General features: G+C 47.4%; 2 protein-coding genes across 3 annotated transcripts in view; both read right to left on the bottom strand.

Moving 5' to 3' along the window:
• LOC310760694 (uncharacterized protein) overlaps positions 1–17,699 on the bottom strand; it is a 58,150-nt gene extending 40,451 nt beyond the window's left edge. The window contains exons 1-3 of one of the 2 annotated variants that reach the window (XM_083609681.1): positions 17,653–17,699; positions 15,738–16,230; positions 15,460–15,541 (exon numbers count right to left, since the gene is read on the bottom strand). In XM_083609681.1, coding sequence (XP_083465807.1) covers positions 15,460–15,541; positions 15,738–16,139 — 484 coding nt within the window. In that variant the 5' untranslated portion in view covers positions 16,140–16,230; positions 17,653–17,699. Of the gene's footprint in view, positions 1–15,459; positions 15,542–15,737; positions 16,231–16,571; positions 16,635–17,652 lie in introns of those variants that run through there. The other variant, XM_083609680.1, reaches the window with a different exon arrangement.
• LOC310760775 (uncharacterized protein) lies at positions 371–15,352 on the bottom strand. Its single transcript, XM_083609932.1, has 3 exons — positions 15,094–15,352; positions 11,786–11,912; positions 371–6,161 (listed from the first exon to the last, which is right to left on the bottom strand). Exons 1-3 carry the CDS (start codon positions 15,307–15,309, stop codon positions 4,855–4,857), a joined length of 1,650 nt encoding a protein of 549 aa, XP_083466058.1. The 5' UTR covers positions 15,310–15,352; the 3' UTR covers positions 371–4,854.
• Positions 17,700–17,958: the final 259 nt, after the last annotated feature.

Genomic DNA, 17,958 nt, shown 5'->3' with positions numbered 1-17,958 from the left:
TCATGATTAAATGGGCACAAGATATAGGTCATAATATAATGCGGGAAGGGAGGTTTTCTTTCTGGGGGGAGGGGAAAATGGGGGGAATGAGGATGATGTGTTTTTTATAAATTGCTGTTGAAATTCCTAATAAAAAATATTCAAAAAAAAAGTTGAGAACCATGGGGCTATATAAATTCTAATTGGAATCAGTTTGAATTGGGCAAGTGTATCCAGGCTGCAATTATCTTTTTGGTCCCTTAGGAACTGTGGGGTTAGGCTCTGCGATCCAGAGCCTGTGGAGTCTGGTACTCTTACGCTGCGACTCAGCTTCCTGGACTTGTAGCAGAGAAACACAGCTTTGTGCTTGTGTGCATCTATACACAGCCACTTTCTAATCTAAGCAGCTTTATGTACAGAAGCAAAAATATGTACAGAAGCAAAAATAATTCATCCGTTCTGGGAGCGGCAGATATCGCTACTCCTTTCGTCTTGGTCAGAAAACGAAAGCAGAAAGACAAATAACAGATCCCGGATGTAAGGATCTCCACCCCTCAGTGGGCACAACATAAGCCTCTGAGCTGTTTTAACCCTGTAAGCTCTGATTCTCCTCACACCTCCTCTTGTCTTGCACTGCTGGGGCTCGTAAGCATCAACACTTACCCCCAAAACAACCCTGCACAGAATTCACTGTGCCTCTGGAAACCCATCTCCCAGATTCTGCTGGCTTGGACAGTACTTCAGCATCACCAAGCCTGACTGGACATTCCGACACACGTTTTGGAAACGTATGTCCAAATGTTTGGTTCTGGCCTTAAACTGCCCAGACTCTGCCAACTTCAGACAGGGTTGATTATCCTCCCAGACAGTGACGGGCAAACAACAATCCCTGCAGATTTCTTGGACCAAACACGTGTAAAACTCTAGTTCTCTGCAAAGCTCTGACAACGCACTGAATTCAGCTTCAGTAGAGGAAAGCGCAATGAGACTCTGCTTTTGGGACTTCCACCCAACTAGAGTGTCCCCAAACTTTATTCCCATCCTAGGCACAGACTTCCAGATTCGCCCAGTCGCTATCAGTCCAGCACGTAAGCTTGGTTTCACCCTTAGCCAACAGTTTGAGACAGAAATCTTTGGTATCCTGCAGGTAACCCAGCATCCTCTTGATACCATTCCAGGCACTCACACTTGGCCTTGTAGCTTCCCTGCTGAGCAGATTGGTAGCAAATGCTAGCGTATGTCTGGTCTGCTCCACTGGGAGAGATACAGCAAACTACCCAGAGCTGACTGAAAGATCTCAGTGTTTTCGAACTCGGCACATTCCCCTAGCTGACTGTCTTTCATTCTGAACTTCTCAAGCAACAGCTCAATCTGGCCTTTCTGACTGAGCAAGAAGCTTCCGTCCTGGGACCTATCTATCTGGACGCCTAGGTAAACTTTCACTGGATTAGGTTTTTGAGTTGGAAATGTTTTCCAAGCTCTGTGGCAAACCCTTGAACCTCTTTCCCTGTCTTTGCCACATAGATTGTATCATCCACAAAAATCAAGACCACCTCTTGTGACTCTCCTGACCCTTTCAGGTACAGGCAGCTATCAGCAAGACTCCTCTTGAAACCCATGCTCTCTAAGGCTTCATTCAGACACAAGTTCCAGTTCCTGGCCGATTGCTTCAGACCGTAAATGGACTTATGAAGCTTCCACACTGCATCTGGCCTATTGCTCTCAAGCCCTGGAGGAGGATGCATGTACAGATCCTCCTGGAGGTCTGAGTTCAAATAGGCTACATCCACATCAAAGTGATGCACCTGATGACCTCTCTGTGCAGCAATGGCTAAGAGCATGCACAGACTTTTACTTCTGGAAGTAGGAGCATACACCTATGCTCTGGAAGTAGGAGCATACACCAGGCAGCAGTTCCACTGCGTAAACCCTCTGGCTACCAGCCTAGCCTTGTACTGCGGTTCTCCAGTTCCTGTGGGTTTAAGACGGTAAACCCGGCGGCTGCTCACGGCCTGCTTGCCTGCTGGCAGTGTCGTGATGGAGAACACACCTAGAGACTCCATTGAGTTCATTTCCTTCTGCATTGCCTCTTGCCACTTCCTGGCTTCCTCTTCAGGCAACTTCTGAACTTCCTCAAAACTCTCTGGTTCACACTGAGCCACACCAATCCACACGCTAGTGACCTCAAACCTTTCAGGTGGTTTTCCTTTAGTAGTGTGAGCTGAACACCTCAGCACAACTTCAGGTACCCCCTCTGACCCACTAGGGCCAACTAGTGTGTCCTTGCTCTCCCCTCTGACTTACTGCGCATTCTGGATTTCTCAACTGGACTTGTGGGTGAGAAGGAGCACTCTTTGGCTCTAGCTTAACAGCTTTAGGAGATGCCCTTTCCTGTTCCTGCTCTGGGTTGGGACTCTGAGCCTCAGCAGCAGGATCAGTTTCTACCTTTCCTTCATCAGCAGAGTCAAGCAGACTCTCTGAAAGAATGTATGGATTCCCATGTATGCATTTCCACCCACTCTGCTCACAGAACTCAGCACTCCTGCTGACTAGAATCCTAGACTGATTGCCTTCTGGATAGGCAAATCTCCACCACTTGGTCCCTGGCTCATACCCACAAAGGATCATTCTCTGGGACCTAGGGCCACCCTTTCTGTGTTTGCACAAGGACCCAAGCCTCACATCCAAACACACGGAAGAAATGCACCTTGGGCTTAGAATAGAATCATAGAATCATAGTGTTGGAAGAGACCACAAGGGCCATCGAGTCCAACCCCCTGCCAAGCAGGAAACACCATCAGAGCACTCCTGACATATGGTTGTCAAGCCTCTGCTTAAAGACCTCCAAAGAAGGAGACTCCACCACACTCCTTGGCAGCAAATTCCACTGTCGAACAGCTCTTACTGTCAGGAAGTTCTTCCTAATGTTTAGCTGGAATCTTCTTTCCTGCAGTTTGGATCCATTGCTCCATGTCCGCTTCTCTGGAGCAGCAGAAAACAACCTTTCTCCCTCCTCTATGTGACATCCTTTTATATATTTGAACATGGCTATCATATCACCCCTTAACCTCTTCTTCTCCAGGCTAAACATGCCCAGCTTCTTGCTGTGCAGCAGAAAATAGGGCGTGTCCCCTACTACAGAACTGTAAGAACGGTTCAGTGAACGATGTGGATTTCCACGCTTCCAGCCAAAACCGCTGGGGCAACCCTGTGTCAAAGAGCATGGTTTTGGTTGCCTCCTGCAGCATTCTCTACCTGCATTCTGCAACGCCATTCTCCTGAGGAGAATTTGCTACAGTCAACCTGTGGTGTATGCCTTTCTGGCAGAAGAAGTTCTGCAAGGCAGACCTGGTGAACTCTCCACCGCGATCTGATTGAAAGCCCTTGACCCGCAGTAAGAACAGTAGTTCTCACTGCCGTTATCCAGTCTTTCACCAAAGCAGCAGCCTCTCACTTGTGCTTCAGAGAGAAAATCCACCCATTTCTGGAATAATCATCCACCAGAGATAGCACAAATTTGGCCCCGCCCAGACTGGCAACTGGCATAGGGCTGCAAAGGTCTGCATGGACTAGCTCAAAAGGTTTTGTAGTTACTCTGTCAGACCTAGGATAAGAGCACATCTGAACCTTGGCTTTCTTGAAGGCACCCTGCATTCCAGGTATTTGTCACATGCCTTCATCTTGCACCCCTCAGTGCACCCTGGGACCTTCTTCACGTACCCCCAGTTGATATGTGACATTCTCCGGTGCCAAACGCCATGATGGCACCCATCATGAATGGGAAGGTTACCACACTGTGCTTGTGCATCCTCAGTGGGACCTTTACGTGCAATAGACGATTCTAGCACAAACAGCCTGTCTTTGCACTCAACACTGACCAGTTGTCGCCCACCTCTGGAAATGGAATAAACATTATTTTCAAAACACACTTTGAACCCAACATGGACAAGAGAGGAAACAGAAAACAAACAGCACTGCATCTCTGGAACGACATAGGCCTCAATCTCTGCCTGTAAAAAAGAACAATAAACAGAGCCAGACATAGCGCTTGGAACCATCTGCAAGAGTTACACTTCTTCCAGTTTTCACAGCCTTGCAGTTCCACAAAAAACCACTAGATAGCGATGACATGAGGTGGTGACTGGCCCCACTGACAATCACCCAGCTCAGCACGTGGCCCTGGTCGCAGTTTTTCACTGTTGCCATAGCAGCAGCCAAATGATACTGTGACGACATGTCTCTGCCAGTTTCCTTGAGACCTTTCGAGGCTTCCCACGCTTGGCAGCTCCTGTTATCTGGTTGCCAAAGAAAACGGCCTTGGAGAAATCCTGTGGCTCCACTGGACAATTCCGGACCAGGTGGAATTCAGAGCTGCACCGGAAACGCATAGGGAAGAAAAAGCTTTCAGTCTCTTCACTTCTCCCTTCTCCCTTCACCCCCACTCTTGGGTGCAGCACAGCCTGGGCCTGCTCACCCTCCAGCTTTCTGCCTGGAATGCCTATAATGGCAGCAACTTTTTAAAAAATTAATATTTTGAGCTCGTAGTTCAATTTCCCAGCAGCTCCCCTTGCCCGGGAGAACACTTCTAGCATTCCATCTCCTCTACCTGTGGCATTGTTCAGCAGTGGGGACAGTGACCTCTTCACACCGGATGTCCATTTGGTATGGCCCTTTCCAGGGTTTTGCCTGCTCATTGTGTTTGTCTTTCATTTGTTCTCCTATGTGCGTTGCCAGTAGAAGCCACAATTCTGTGGGTACTCTAGGTAGTGCAGAAAGTTGGTAGCTATTCCCTACACCCACAGGTCTCAGGATGGTTACAACATAAAAAAACAAAATAAAAACACAAAACACCACATTTTAAAAGGGCATTAAATGTCAATCAGCCAAAGGCCTGGTTAAAAAAGTGTGGATTTGCCTGGCTCCTAAATCTGTACAATGGTTTTTTCTAACCTTTGTATGGATTCTTTGATGGGAAGTAAGATTGGCCCTCTGAATGAAGCTTTTTCCACATTCCACACACTGATATGGTTTCTCCCCTGTATGAATTCTTTGATGTGAAGTGAGATTGTGGCTGTGACTGAAGCTCTTTCCACATTCCACACACTGATATGGTTTCTCCCCTGTATGAATTCTTTGATGGGAAGTGAGTTTGGAGTTCTGAGTGAAGCTCGTTCCACATTCCACACACTGATAGGGTTTCTCCCCTGTATGAATTCTCTGATGCTTAGTGAGATAGGAGCTCTGAGTGAAGCTCTTTCCACATTCCACACACTGATGGGGTTTCTCGCCTGTATGAATTCTCTGATGCTTAGTGAGATAGGAGCTCTGAGTGAAGCTCTTTCCGCATTCCACACACTGATAGGGTTTCTCCCTTGTATGAATTCTTCGATGGGACGTGAGAGAGGAGCTTTCAGGGAAGCTCTTTCCACATTCCACACACAGATAGGGTTTCTCCCCTGTATGAATTCTTTGATGGTAAGTGAGATTGGTGATCTGACGGAAGCTCTTTCCGCATTCCACACACAGATAGGGTTTCTCCCCTGTATGAATTCTTTGATGGTAAGAGAGACCGGAGATCTGACTGAAGCTCTTTCCGCATTCCACACACTGATAGGGTTTCTCCCCTGTATGAATTCTCTTATGGGAGGTGAGATCATGGCTCATTCTGAAGCTCTTTCCGCATTCCACACATGGATAGGGTTTCTCCCCTGTATGAATTCTTCGATGTGAAGTGAGATCGGAGCTCTTCCTGAAGCTCTTTCCACATTCGACACACTGATAGGGTTTCTCCCCTGTATGAATTCTTCGATGTGAAGTGAGAGAGGAGCTCTGAATGAAGCTCTTTCCACATTCCACACACTGATAGGGTTTTTCTCCTGTATGAATTCTTTGATGGGAAGTGAGATGGGAGATCCAACTGAAGCTCTTTCCACATTCCACACACTGATAGAGTTTCTCCCCTGTGTGAATTCTTTGATGGGAAGTGAGAGAGGAGCTCTGGCTGAAGGTCTTTCCACATTCCATGCGCTGATAGAGTTTATTTCCAATGAGATTTTGTTGATGGGAAGTGGAATTGGAGCTCTGATTGCAGCTTTCTCCACACTCTAAATTTTTACGCGGCTTCTCCTCTCTGGGGATTTTATCGTGGTCACCTTTGTTCTCAATTTTCGATTCATCACAATCTGCAATGGAGACAAAAAGGGATTAGAGCCTCAGGAACAAATGGAGAAGAACTGAAGGAAGTTGGGCTTGTGTTCATTACCTGTGTTGTTTGTCATTAACCATCATATTTATTATTATGTTCTGATGAGTTGCTGAATGTTGGTTTGTTTGATATACAGTAGTGGTCAAAATTGTGGAAGACTTTTGGAAAAAAGTGTATTTCAGAGTTTTGATGGCTTATAACACCACTTCATTTGGAGTAATATCATAAAATAATATATCAATGGAAAGATAATTTAATGAAGACTGCAATTCAACAAAGGTTGTTCAATTACCCATATTCTATCAAATGTTATAGTCAAATAACCAGAAAAAGGAAGCACAACTTGCTTAGGTTGACTTTTGTCAGTGTGTTATGTGATTGCTGTCAAGTTGGTTTTTTTTTTTTGTTCTTTCATTTAGTGAGGTTGTAAAACATAATAAAATTATAGAAATGGCACAAAGAGTTGACTGGTCACCCAGAAAGCAATGTAAAATTGTAGTATTAAGTGAACAGGGCTACAGTTATGAAGAAATTAGATGAAAGATTGGGGAAAACTTAACCAAAGATGGCATTTCAATATTATTGAAGAGGTATAAGGAGACTCAGCAACTATAAAATCAGACTGGTAAAGGCAGGAAAAGGTGCACAAAGGCAAGTGACAATCCCTACATGACAGAAGAAAATCATTTTGGTGTATACAAGATGACATGGCGAGATGTAATGTGAAGTTGAGTGCAAGGACTGCTCTAAATGTTAGAATTCTAAGGAAAAAGCCATTGTTATCTCTCAAGCATGAGTTTAACCAAACTGCGGGAGGCAGAGAAGACAGTAGGACCTGGTGTGCTCTGGTCCATGGGGTCACAAAGAGTCATACACGACTAAACGACTAAAGAAAATCTCTCAAGCAAAGGTTGAAAAGATTTTTTTTAAAAAATAAATTTTATTAACCGGCCAATCACATCAAATCAAACCACATCACATAAATTCCAAATTACAGAGTCGAATTTTTAAATTTTGTTGGGGGGTCCCATACTTCCAGATCCGAGGAAGGATTCTGATCTAATCCTTACTTCTGCATTAATGTCCAAATCAGTCCAAATAAGTCCAAATAGATGTTCAAACAGTCCAAACACATATTCATAGTTCTTTCCAATCTTATCTTGCTGTTTCCACATCACTTCTTAATCATATATTTTCTCTTTGTCCTTTATGGTCTCTTCTGATGGTCTCCTTAAGCCGATAAACTCCGATAATACTCCTGTGTGGATTTCCCGTCGTCAATCCTCAATTCCAGATGGTTCCCATAAATCTTCACCTTCGGAGATAAGATCACTTTTTCCCTCGTAAATTATAGCTCTGTCGCTCTTAAGACCTCTTTGAGGAGTTTCTCCCACGATGTAAGAACGCTCTCTTTCACTCTTCCTCCTCCCGGACTTAGTCCTCCGACAGAGCTTCCCAAAATGGCGACGGGATTTTTGACTGTGTCAGAACAAAGCTCTTATACATTCCACAGTCTTCTAGAAACATGCTTTGGTTCGAAAGTTTATCTCCACACAGCCTTAGATTCACAGCTTAAGTCCTTAAAACCTCATTTCTGGCTTTTGCCTCTTGAAGGGAGGGGATTCTTGGGTTTAATCACATAAGTAGGAAAATAAAACATTTCCCCCCCTCCCCCTTCAGTCCTTTGCCATACCGTATCTTGACGTGTCTTCTCATAATTTAAATCTTATTTTTCCAGAGACCTCTTCTGTTGCAGTCTTCACTCCTCCTCATTTCCTGAAGCATGTGCATTCCTTCGTGCCAAATTGTTTCTTTTGAAGTTCTTGCAGCTAGTGGCGCAGGTCAGAGACAGCGTCCAGGAGTCCCAAGATCCCACAGGAGGGTTTTTGTGCCTAATGCCCCCATCCCCCTCAAAAATTCGGGGGTGATATCGGGCACAGCAGGCAAACGGCCCCACTCACTGTCTTGAGTGTGTAGGGAGCCTAATTACTCCCAACATAGCCTCCAAATTACCTCCTGTGGGTCGGAGAGATGTTATTGTCGGCCATCTTCCTATGCGCCCCCTAGTGGCCCCCCGCAAAGGTTGAAAAGATTAAACCCATGTTAATTGGACACGGAACAATGGGACAATGTTTTTGGAGGGATGTGACCCAAATCTCCTTGCTTGGTAGTGATGCCATGAAATACACAAGGGGAAGAATCAGAGAAGATTTACATGCTACTTGCATTACACCAACCGTGAAACACCCAGATAATGTGATGATCTGAGGTTGTATGGCAGCAAAAGGTGTGGGCAGAATTTTCATCATTAAAGGGAATGGAAATGCCCCCAAATAAAAAATGAAATACTTTAGCCCAAACTGAAGCCTTCCGCAGGTGATCTTTTATTAAGTTTCATATTACCGAATTAAACACAACAAACCAATTAGTCCAAATTATAACAATACATATCATGTAATCCAATTATTTTCCAAATTATAAATTTTTGTGGGGGGTACCCATGCTTCTTGATGGCAGGAGTCCAATCCTCGAATATTTTCTGCTGCTTTCATATTAAGAATGATATTTCCAGTCCCTTCTTCTCAATCCTTGTCGTTACTCATTTTCCTTTTCATTCACCTCCAAATTGCTCCGCAAGTGGGTTGAAAGAAACAGTCTTGTTTGTATTTCTGTGTGGGCTTTGTACTGCTCTCTCGTAAATCCCAATAATCCAGGCATTTCCGCTCGAGCAAGCAATCGCCTTCTTGTTGTTCCGATGAAATACAGTCCAAAAGCTCGCTCTTTAACTTTCCTGACCTGTTGCATCGTAAATTAGTCTTTTCCCGGGAGGGCTGCCCCTTCCAGTTCACAATCTCATCGAAAGTAATAAATCTTCGGCTCGCCCTCCCCAAGACCAAACCTCCTGCAACACAGGTCTCGTATCAAATCTCCATTCTAACTGCGTCACAAAGAGAGCCCTTCTTTCCAAATACTTTACAGAGTAAAACCTTTAAATTCATATTATTCTCACACAGTTCCTTTTTACTCCCATTTGCCAATTAGTTGCTGTGATGGATATTCTAAGAGGGAGGGTTATTAGTTAATCACATAGAGCAAAAAAAGATAAAAAGTCATCCCCCCCTTTAGTTCCGTTGCACTCCAATCCACATACCAGCATGTCTGCAGTTCTTTGATGTAATCTTCCGTCTCAGTCTTCTTCAATTCAGTGGTAAACTTGTTAGCAGATAAAAACCTCCTGCCTCTCTTGAAGCCTGTGCCTTGCTTTCACCAATTTTTTTCCTTTTAAGTAACGCAACTAGTTTCGCTCCTGGAAGTAGCTTCGGAGGAGTTCTGAGGCCCGCCAAGGGTTGTGCACCCAGTGCCTCACCCCCTCCTTCTGCCGAACTCGGGGGTGATTTATGGCAACAGCGGGTGAAAACAGCATCTCTCCTCCCTGGAGAGATGAGGGAGACTGATTTACTCCCCATAATCAGCCTCTAATTACCTCGTGCGAGCTGGATAGATGTTAATATCCGCCATCTTCCAAGGCGCCCCTAGCGGCCCCCTCCTACTTATATATTTATTTTCTATTTCAACAGGACTCAGCTCCATGTCCTGTTGCTGCTGCGTGAAAAAGGTGCTTTCAAGGTAATCCTATTCCATTGCCGGAATGGACTGGGAATAGCCCAAACATTAACCCAATCAGAAATCTATGGAGCCGACTAAAGAAACTTGTTAATCAGAGGCAACCCAGCAATAAAGCCCAATTAACAGAGGCAATAATTCAATCTTGGTTTCACATTCTTACAGCTCCAGAACTAAAAATTTGATTCACTTCATGGGAAAGCGTTGTAAGGCTGTAATTAAAGCTAAAGGTTACCAATGGTTACCAAAAGTTTCACGTTTTTTCTTTATGACTGCTGTTCCAATAAATACTCCTTCATAAAAGTCATTACATTACATTCTTCATTAAATTATCTTTCCATTGATATATAATTTTATGGTATTACTCCACACAAAAGTGATGTTATGAGCCATCAAACCTCAGAAATACACTTTTCACAAAAGGTTTCCACAATTTTGGCCACCAGTATAAGTTGTTCATTTTAAGTTAATGTTCTTTTTATATGGCATCAGAATATTATTATTTCTGTTTCATGTTTATATATGTGTTGGAAGCCGCCCAGAGTGGCTGGGGCAACCCAACCAGACGGGCAGGGTAGAAATAAAAATGTCAGCTTTGTTCCGGAGCTGACAGAGGCTGGAATGTATGAAAGCAGGCAAAGAGAGATAAGGAAACTGGAATGTGAGCTGGAATGTGAGAGGGAGGAGGGGCAGCCGAGTGGCAGAGCTTCAGAGAACAGAGAGCAGGCAGCAGATAGCAAAGATCCACAAAATACGAATCTTAGCTTAGAGACAGAAGGGGAGAGGCCAGGAATAGCTAGCCCAAAAACTAGAAGGCGCAAAAATGTCAGTGAGAGGAGGGGGAAAGAGGGGAAGCGAAAGGGTTTTTTCCCCTCTTGGAAGAAGAGGAAGGGGCAGAGTTTAGACTTGGCAACTGCAAACTTGGAAGTCAGACATGGAGTGAAAGAGCTCCGGAGTGATTTATGTGTTTGAGCAATAAACCCGAGATAATTACTGCCGGTGTCTCGCTTCTGTGGGAGAGCCAAGCCATTACAAAAAATTATTATTATTACTACAGTGGTACCTGTTCTCGAAAAAATTAAGTTTGTAAACCAAGGTACCACTGTATCATCCTCATCCTCATCACTGCTACTACTACCTGAGATTCCATAAGCCTAGCTCTTCTCTTGGATGGATTTTGTTTGGCCCAGTCATGGCATCCCCTCCATCTCCAATGTCACTCCTTGCTATGGCTTGGTCTCTCCCACAAACGTGAGACTGTTAATAATTTCAGATTTATTGCTAAAACAACAAACTTGGACGGAGCTCCTCTACTCTTCGTCCTCCCCACAAGATGGAGTTGCCCAGACTGAGCTCCTCCCCCTTCCCCAGCACGGAAGCCCCCACCTTCTCTTCCAGTATCTTTAGAGCGCCTCGACCACTTTTCAGATTGAGCGTCTCGACCACTTTTCAGATCCTACGAGATTTGGCAGAGAATGCTTCCTGCATTCCAGCGTCTGACTCACTCCTGTAGCTCTCACACAGCTGTCTGTCATTCTGTCTCCCTTTTTCTTCTCCCCTTTGTTCAGAGCTCAGATGACAGTTCCCCTCCCCCTCCTCTCTGCCTTCCGTTGCTAACTCTCCTCTCCCTAGGCCTGCTTCTTCTCTGGCTGGCAGCACCTGAGCTTCACTGCCAGTCGTCTCTTTGGTCAACCCAAGACTGACAGCAACAAAAGCCAAAACCTGAAGCTACTTTTTTCCTAACTAATTCTGAAGCTGACATTGAAGATGGCCTGGGAAGTTCAGACCAGCCCAATCCTGGTAGAAAAAGGAATAATTTCAGGAAGGTTGTTCAAAGGAAAAGCTGGGGGTGGGGGTGGTAGGTTCCCAGGTGTTATAGGGGGTGCTGTTGAGCTCTGTAAAAATAGATGAGGTTGGTCCCATAGAGGTATTTTTTGAATTTCCAGGCAGATATGACGATACCACAGGGAGCCTTACCAAGAGAGGCCAGGATCCCACGATTCTCCTCCATGACATCCTTATGCAGAGCTCTCTGGTCAGGATCCAGCAACGCCCACTCCTCGTCCGTGAAATGAACAGCGACATCTTCAAAGCACACTGGACCCTAAATGAAAAAGGGATATGTCCTCCTCTGAGACAGCAGAAATATGATCTGCTACACAATTCTCTGTTGTTTCCTTCCTGTACATTGCGATGTTGTTTCAATAGGATTGCTTTGCTGCACATTTTAAATATGGATGCTAATTTTAAGTTTTAATAATGGGTATTTGTCTTTGTGCAATAGGTGGTACTCCACATTCTGTTTTTCAAGTCATTCTGCTTACACAAGCATTCCAGTTTCCCCAATGGAAGGATCGACTTTTCCCTCTCCTCCTGAGCTGTTCTGGGGAGTTCCCTCCCAATGCCCTAGAGCCAAATTCAAGGGATTCATGGAGGCATGGAGAGGGGGAGAAAAAGGGGGCAGGTCCCATTTTGCAGCCGATGGGGCTAGTTAGGAGAATCCAGGCCACTATTTGTTCTGATTTGTTCACTACGTAGAAACCAATTTTAGCATTCAGTGATCAATCTAGAAATAAAATAAGCCTGTTTTGGATGGCCATCTGTCTTGGATGATCTAGCAGAGATTTCTGCAATAAACAGGGTCTCCTGGCTCTGAGAGACAAGCAGGGAGGGTGGTTTCTGGCATCCTTATCCTGACTCACCTCTGCCTCCCAACCTTCCTCTCCCACTCGCCTCCTTCCTCTTCTGCCCCCGCCACTTAATGGATCCAATTGGCTTCCAGAGAGTGGTAGGGGATGCTTTATCCCAAGCTGATGGCCTTTCAGCTGATTCCCTGGTGGCACGCTGGAATGCGGAGTTAACCAGGGCTATTGACTGTCTGGCTCCGAAGCGCCCTCTCCGATTGCATGGAGCCCGGACAGCCCCGTGGTTTTCCCCGGAGCTGAGGGTGATGAAACAATCGTTGAGACGGCTAGAGCGCCGGTGGCGGAAAACTCATTCTGAATCAGACCGGACACGGGTTAGAGCTCAACGTCGAGCCTACCAAGTGGCAATGGCGACGGCGAAGAGGGCCTTCTTCGCCGCCTCCATTGCATCTGCAGAAAACAGCAGCAGGAGACTTTTTCAAGTGGTTCGCAATCTATCGGAACCACCTGTACCACCGGGGCCTGGTAGGGACCCCAAGATCTCCTGCAATGCTTTTGCAAAGTTTTTTGCAGATAAAATCGCTCAGATTCAGAAGGAGGTAGACTCCACCGTGGGAGCAGGGCCAGGGCGGGAGAGTGCTAGAGTTCTGTCTGGTCCTGTTACATGGGATCAATTCCAATCTGTTACCTCCGAGGATGTGGACAGGCTGCTTGGACAAGTGAAACCGACCACCTGTCTCCTTGATCCTTGCCCATCCTGGCTGATAAAAGCAAGCCGGGAAGGGCTGGGCGATGGGCTCTGCGGGGTGGTGAATGCTTCCCTCTGTGAGGGAGCCTTCCCAGACCCGCTGAAAGAGGCGGTCATTAAACCGCTTCTTAAAAAAACATCTTTAGACCCGGCCAATTTGGCCAACTATCGCCCAGTCTCAAATCTGCCATTCTTGGGCAAGGTGATTGAGCGGGTGGTTGCTGAACAACTCCAAGCACGCCTGGAGGAAACGGACCATTTGGATCCCTTCCAATCAGGATTCAGGCCTCACCATGGGACTGAAACTGCCTTGGTCGCGCTGGTTGATGATCTCCGGCGGGCTAGGGACAGAGAGCTGTTTCCTAGTTCTGCTGGATCTCTCAGCGGCCTTTGACACCATCGACCATAACATCCTTCTGGACCGTCTAGAGGGGCTGGGAGCTGGGGGCACTGTCATACAGTGGTTCCGCTCCTTCCTCCTGGGCCGTGTCCAGAAAGTGGTGGTGGGGGATGAGTGTTCAGACCCCTGGGCTCTCACTTGTGGGGTGCCTCAGGGTTCTGTCCTCTCCCCCATGCTTTTTAATATCTATATGAAGCCGCTGGGAGAGATCATCAGGGGGTTTGGACTGGGTGTTCATCAGTATGCAGATGACACCCAGCTCTACCTCTCCTTTAAATCAGAACCAGTGAAGGCGGTGAAGGTCCTGTGTGAGTGCCTGGACGCGGTTGGAGGATGGATGGCGGCTAACAGATTGAGGTTGAATCCTGACAAGACAGAAGTACTGTTTTTGGGGGACAGGGAGCGGGTTGGTGTGGGGGATTCCCTGGTCTTGAATGGGGTAACTGTGCCCCTGAAGGACCAGGTGCGCAGCCTGGGAGTCATTTTGGATTCACAGCTGTCCATGGAGGCGCAGGTTAACTCTGTGTCCAGGGCAGCTGTCTACCAGCTCCACCTGGTACGCAGGCTAAGACCCTACCTGCCCGCGAACTGTCTCGCCAGAGTGGTGCATGCTCTAGTTATCTCACGCTTGGACTACTGCAACGCGCTCTACGTGGGGCTACCTTTGAAGGTGACCCGGAAACTGCAATTAATCCAGAATGCGGCAGCTAGACTGGTGACTGGGAGTGGCCGCCGGGACCACATAACACCGGTTCTGAGAGATCTGCATTGGCTCCCAGTACGTTTCCGAGCACGATTCAAAGTGTTGGTGCTGACCTTTAAAGCCCTAAACGGCCTCGGTCCTGTATACCTGAAGGAGCGTCTCCACCCCCATCGTTCAGCCCGGACACTGAGATCCAGCGCCGAGGGCCTTCTGGCGGTTCCCTCATTGCGAGAAGTGAGGCTACAGGGAACCAGACAGAGGGCCTTCTCGGTAGTGGCGCCCGCCCTGTGGAACGCCCTCCCATCAGATGTCAAAGAGATAAATAATTACCTGACATTCAGAAGACATCTTAAGGCAGCCCTGTTCAGGGAAGTTTTTAATATGTAACGCTGTACTGTTTTTAACACTGATTGGGAGCCGCCCAGAGTGGCTGGGGAAACTCAGCCAGATGGGCGGGGTATAAATAATAAATTATTATTATTATTATTATTATTATTATTATTATTATTATTATTATTCTGCCTCTGATTCTGCACTGCATTCTGCCACAGAGTTTTCCAGCTCACTAAGCCCTGTTAGCCTTTCAGCTTCTGACGCCTCCTCTTCCCAGGCTTCCCCCTCTTCCCCCTCTGACCACCCATCCTTCTTCTACCTCCACTTCTTGGGCTCTCAGCCATCTTCCCTTCCTGGTTCCCCAGCTGTATCCTCCCACCATTCCTCTGTCCCCAACCAGTGCATGACATTGCTCCATCCCTCGGCCTCTGTCCCCACAAGGCAGCTTCCCCTGACCTGATCTGGTTCCTCAACTGCTTCTTCCCTTCTGCCACTGTGAAAAGACGGATCAGGAGGTCTTGCCGGCATCATTCTGTCACCTGCAAGAGACAAAAGGTAAACAGGACGCCAGGAGTGTCTGCTTCTCTCACAGGTGAAACAGGGCATCTCTAACTGCAGATGGGCCTTTGAGAAATCCTTACCTGCTGAGAGCATTTGGACGTTTGTGCCCATTTCATATGTTTGTGGTGCAAAAATCAATCTCCCCTCCTCTGGACCCTTGTTCCCAACTGTCTCCCCCCAAAACAAGATGAAAAGAACCCTCAGATGAGTTGGAAAACCAACAGAATGAGACCAAACGGAGAAAACGACCTTCCTCCTTACCCAGTGGCCTCTCTCTGGTGTCCAACAGAGGCCTCTCTGCCTCACAGGAATCCACGTCCATTTCTGCAAAGAGATCCTTTCCCTGAAAAAGAAACAAGGATTCAAAACAGAGAATGGGGAGAAATGTTAGAAAAAGAATGGCAAAAAGTTGAAGGGTGTGAGATCTCATTCCATAGATGCTTTCCTAGAAAACAGATGGGTCATCAGCAGATCATTATGGGATGTTCTCTGTCCTGTTTGGAGCCCCTTGGGAGTATCCAGACGAAAGTCTCTCTCACCTGCTTCCTCTCCTCTGCCTGACTCAGTAGGACACCTTCGGCCAGGGCTACCGCCTGGGAACTGGTCTCTGCTCCGCATTCCCTCACCCAGCTCTCCATCTCCAGGGGAAGGACAGCCAGGAACTGCTCCAAGATCACCAGGTCCAGCATCTCAGCTTTCGTGTGCCTTTCTGGCTTCAGCCACTGGTGGCAAAAGTGGCAGAGTCGGCTGCAAACCTCTCGGGGTCCTTTGGCCTCCTGGCAGCAGAACTGCCTCAACTGCTGGTTCTGCACCTCTGAGCAGAGGGTGTCCTCCTCACCCAGGATCTTCTGCACTGGGTTTTCCCAAAATCCCCCACTGCTCCCAGTTTGGCTGGCATGGCCTCTTCCTGCTTCGGGGAGAACTGAGTCTCGCTCATCCATTTGTGCGCCCAGGAAGCCTCTGAAAGATTGGAAGGAACCCTTCGGTCTTCTGCCAATTTCTGCCCTTCTAAATGAGAAGCTGTAGCATATCCTAAAAAGCAAATACATTGTTCTGTTACAGAATTTGTGTGTGAGGAGGGGGAATGGTTCCCTGAGGAAGCATGGATGAGTCTTGCTGGGAACCAGGGCTGGACTGCACCGCATCTGAGACCGTGAGCTATCTTTTTGAAAAGAAAGAGGAGGAAGAGGAGAAGAAATAAGTCTCTAGCCTTCTAGTCACGCAAAATGTGGAAGCAACTGAAGGGATTTCTGGGAGATTACTCAACCTGGTTTCGCTGCCTTCCAGTCAATGCATGAAGTCAGAACCAACAGACAAGAGAATTGTTTGTATCTTGTGAAAAATGGATGCTTGGCTCTAGTCGGGGTCCTCACCTGGGGGACCTCAGGAGTTGCTCTCCCCCATTCCCCTGCTTCTGTCTCCTTTTCTTGTTCTTGGACTCTATGCCACTCTCCAGAGAGACTCCTGGGGTGGGGTCCCTTTTTCTTTGCTCGGAGGGTGAGGAATGTATCTGACCAACCCCCTGAGAGCCAAGTGGGAAAAGCCAAAGATATCTCCTTTGAAATTTAGGTGGGTTATTTTTTATTTTAATATTATTATTATTATTACTATTACTATTATTATTCTGTTAGATAGCTTGACACACACACACAGCCATTCATGCCAAGGTTCCTGGAGGCTCAGTGAGTAGAATCATAGAATCATAGAGTTGGAAGAGACCACAAGGGCCATCGAGTCCAACCCCCTGCCAAGCAGGAAACACCATCAGAGCACTCCTGACATATGGTTGTCAAGCCTCTGCTTAAAGACCTCCAAGGAAGGAGACTCCACCACACTCCTTGGCAGCAAATTCCACTGTCGAACAGCTCTTACTGTCAGGAAGTAGCAGCGCCCATTTCCGGCTGCTTTGCCAGCAACAATCCCTTTGGGACAGAGAGGACGTGGTCCTGGGATGCCATGCTCTGGGTGCGAGGGGATGGCTGCAGTGGCCTCCGTGGGGAGCTGCCCTGGGAGACGACTGGGAAACTGGTCCCCAATGCAGCAGCCAGACTAGGGGCTGGGATCCCTCTCTTTGTTCCTGGCCTTTCTCTCCCACCTTTCCTTCCTTCCTTCCTTCCTTCCTTCCTTCCGTCCTTCCTCCACGGGGGGGCTAGTCCACCTCCTCGTCCAGCTTTGGAAAACCATTTGCAGATGTTTCCTCTGTTGTGCAATGAGGCTGAGCGATGTCACACAGAGTTAAAGTCCCAGGGACTCCTTTGTTTAAAGAAGGGAGATTTCTTCTGAAAGGGGGGGCGGAGGGCCAGACGAGTTTGGGATCCTCTGATCTCCAGGAAGGAGAGCGTGGCAGACCTGGCCCCTCCCGGATCAGCCCCCCCAGGCACCCTCTCCTGCTGCAGCCCTGGGACCCCCACGTCTCCCCACTGCACCCTCTGGGGGGAGAGAGAGGAGACTCACCAGATCCCAGGAGGGGACAGCGATGCAGCTCTTGCAGGAGAGACCCCAAAGCAACACCCCCCTTCCTTGCAGGAAAGGACTAGGAAGGGAGGGGCCTTGGCTCTGGAGGACCAGCCCCCTCTTGCTTCCTGTCCTCTCTAGGAAGGCAGCTCACTTCCCTTTAACCCTTGCCAAGCCGAGTCCCTCCGGCTCAGCCCTCTCTCGCTTGGCAGAACCTCAGATTCTTATTATTTTTTATGGATTTAGGGGGCAGCTGCCCCCCTGGCTACGCCCATGCCCAGATATCCTTTGGGGGTGAGGCTCTTG

This window comes from Podarcis filfolensis (genome assembly GCF_964270895.1).
Source record: "Podarcis filfolensis genome assembly, chromosome: 4".
In the NCBI taxonomy this organism is placed as follows: domain Eukaryota; kingdom Metazoa; phylum Chordata; class Lepidosauria; order Squamata; family Lacertidae; genus Podarcis; species Podarcis filfolensis.
Note: the sequence above shows the minus strand (reverse complement) of the source record. Positions and strands in the feature narration are given on the sequence as shown.